Here is a 2,728-nt window from a genome sequence, read left to right as displayed (position 1 = left end):
TCCTCTTAAATTCCTATACAATTCTATCCATGCCAAGCAATAATTTAGAAGGTTTTTTTTTTTCCTAATTTAAAAAAAAATAAGAAAATCTAAAGAATGACACTTAATGGCCTATTTTGCATTAGTTATATAGATTATTTTTTCCCCTTGTGATGTTGGATCTATAGAAAACAGTCTTTCATCTCTTATGGTTACAATATTTGGTGCAGTCCAGAAAATTCTGTGCTATGTGAAAAAGGAAAACACGAAAGGAGTAAGACCTAGGTAAAAAACAGAAAAGAAATTCAACAAAAACCACTGCAATAGGAACCAAAAAAGAAGAGAGAAGAAACAATAGAAGAGAGAAGCAAAGAAGCCACATCCTCAATGGACAAACCTTAATCTTGAGCCATCCTCAGGCCCTACCTGGAAAGAGCTTATCCACTATTGTGAGGTCAGCAAGGGTGTCTGACAAGTCTAAATTGGATTTCTTGACTCAACTTCTCCATAGAACACCTAGAGCCTACCAAGTACTTGAAAACAGTTGTTAATACTTTTTAAGCCCCTTATTACAACTAGAAAGCCCTTTCAAGTGGCCACAACTTTCCAGGGTCCCCACAACTGCATACTTCCAAAGGCACATTTGATCAACTTTGTTGACTTGGCTCAATCTGGTCAAGGCAGAAGATGGTGTTGCATCTCAAGGCCCATTGTTGCAGAGGCTGCACAGGGCTCTGTTTGTTAACAGCCCAACTCTCCTCTGTCTCCTCCTCTCCTCTGACTTAGTGACATGCTCTCAGCACAACCAGCAGGCCATGTGCAGCACGTGTTCAGCTTTACAACTTCTGGGTGGAGGATGGCTTCTGGGGGGACTCAAGGCATGTAATTGAAAATATGTGACAGTTGGTGTCATCACACCCAGTTGGTGATGGCAGCATTGTTCAAGGGCTGGAAAGATTGTCTGAAGTTAGATGACTTGAGGTTTGTGGGCTGTGGGGTACATTATGGTTTTTTCAGTTAGAAGTGACATTAATCACAAACTACAATGTTATGTATAGAGCAGGACATGTAGTCTCCTGATGGGACTTTGCCTTGGAATCAGCAATGAAGTTATTGTCCAAACCATACATCTGTTAGTCATGCTATATTCGCTCTGTGTCTCTGTCTCAATCACTGTCTCTGTGTATCTGTCTCTCTTTCACATGCACACATACACACACACACACTAACTCACACACAGAGTCAAGCTTCAGTATCCAATGACTTCTTAATGCAAGTCTTTTTCTGATAGCCTCTGTTGAATTCATATGCCTTCTTTCCAAATGAATGAAAGTGCCAAGTAAAAATTCATCAGTTTCTAAATTAGATCAATCAAATCCTGAGCAAATCAACCAAACTCTGCTCTGACTAGTACTTTACTTTCCTCTCATGAGAGCATAATTCATTTGTAAATATGTGTTAAAGGTAATGGATAGCATCTCACAATTAAAGCCATGCTAGGGGAATGCTTCTCTGCAAATATTGGTTTTAAATTAAAGGAACCACGTTAATTCATCTGAAGGTTTCTGCCTTTTTTTATACTAGGAAACATGGAGACATGTTCGCCATATCAGGCAAAACATTAGCAGTTATCTGTTTGTTCTTTGGATTTATAAATGATTGGTAATAGCTTTGTACACAAATTAAGGTGGTAGAGGCAAATAAAATAAACCTGAGATTGAGAACATGCACAAACAAAAATCTTGTAATTTGCTGAATGATGGTGACAGCAAGAATGATTAATGTATTTTATTTTCAATCTTATTTTATCCATAGCATAAAATTTGAAAATTGAATCAGGGTAGAATAAAATGAAAAATAACTATCTTTCTCTTTATCCACTTTCCAAGCCCCACTGCACAGAGAAAACAATGTTTAATTGTTTCATTTTTTGTTCTTTGGTAATTACCAACATCATGCTAAAAAAATCTTTATGCTTCTACTTCATGATCCACCCACTGTAGACAGTATGTGACTGTGTCTTGTACTCCTTTCTTGAAAAGGAGAATTTGCTATGGTTTTACTTGTTCTCTCCTGCTCTCCTAGGAGGCTACTGATGTTACTATATCTCCCTACCATTTTTCTGCTAATTATCTTTGTCTCAACAAATATGAAAATTTCATTTCTGTGAATTTCTCTCACTATTATTCACTATTATTCTCACTAAATATGTGAATTTCTCTCACATTTCTCTCACTATTATCCACGGGCCTGGAAACCAGCTCTTCCATGTCCTCCTCAACTTTTTCTTCTAACATCATTTTTATTTTATCAAAGATTTTGGTTGTCGGCTACCATTTAGGACACTTGGGCAATATTAAAATTTAGGGGAAAACCATGAAAACGTTTGAGTGTAGCTATGTCCCAAATACTGCATGGAATACACTTGTAGAAGGAAGCATGTGTTACTTATCTGAAATTCAAATTTAATTGAATACCTTCATTTTTTTATATGCTAAAACTGGAAACTCTCCAAGGTTTGTAACAGTCCACTCATTTCTGAAACTGAAGACAATTACTTCATATTTTATCTTTAGATTGGTTTGTAAGAGTGAAGACCATTACATTTTACCATGTTACTTGCTACTACATGATCACAAGCTCAACTCAGGGCATAGAATCTTAGAAATATACAACATAGGATGTATGTTACAAGATTTAGTCCTTTTTTTTTTTTTACTTTACCGAAGAAAAACTTCATATTTAAATA

At 36.3% G+C, this 2,728-nt stretch overlaps 1 protein-coding gene across 1 annotated transcript in view; it reads right to left on the bottom strand.

The window, feature by feature from the left end:
- Positions 1-2,279, bottom strand: part of LOC119255050 (teneurin-4-like) — a 62,215-nt gene extending 59,936 nt beyond the window's left edge. Inside the window, exon 1 of the mRNA XM_037522062.2 lies at positions 2,205-2,279. Within this exon, the coding sequence (XP_037377959.1) occupies positions 2,205-2,279 (75 nt within the window). The remainder of the gene's footprint in view (positions 1-2,204) is intronic.
- Positions 2,280-2,728: the final 449 nt, after the last annotated feature.

This window comes from Talpa occidentalis, unplaced genomic scaffold (genome assembly GCF_014898055.3).
Source record: "Talpa occidentalis isolate TD23 unplaced genomic scaffold, MPIMG_talOcc4v2.1 talOcc4.3, whole genome shotgun sequence".
Lineage (NCBI taxonomy): Eukaryota > Metazoa > Chordata > Mammalia > Eulipotyphla > Talpidae > Talpa > Talpa occidentalis.
Note: the sequence above shows the minus strand (reverse complement) of the source record. Positions and strands in the feature narration are given on the sequence as shown.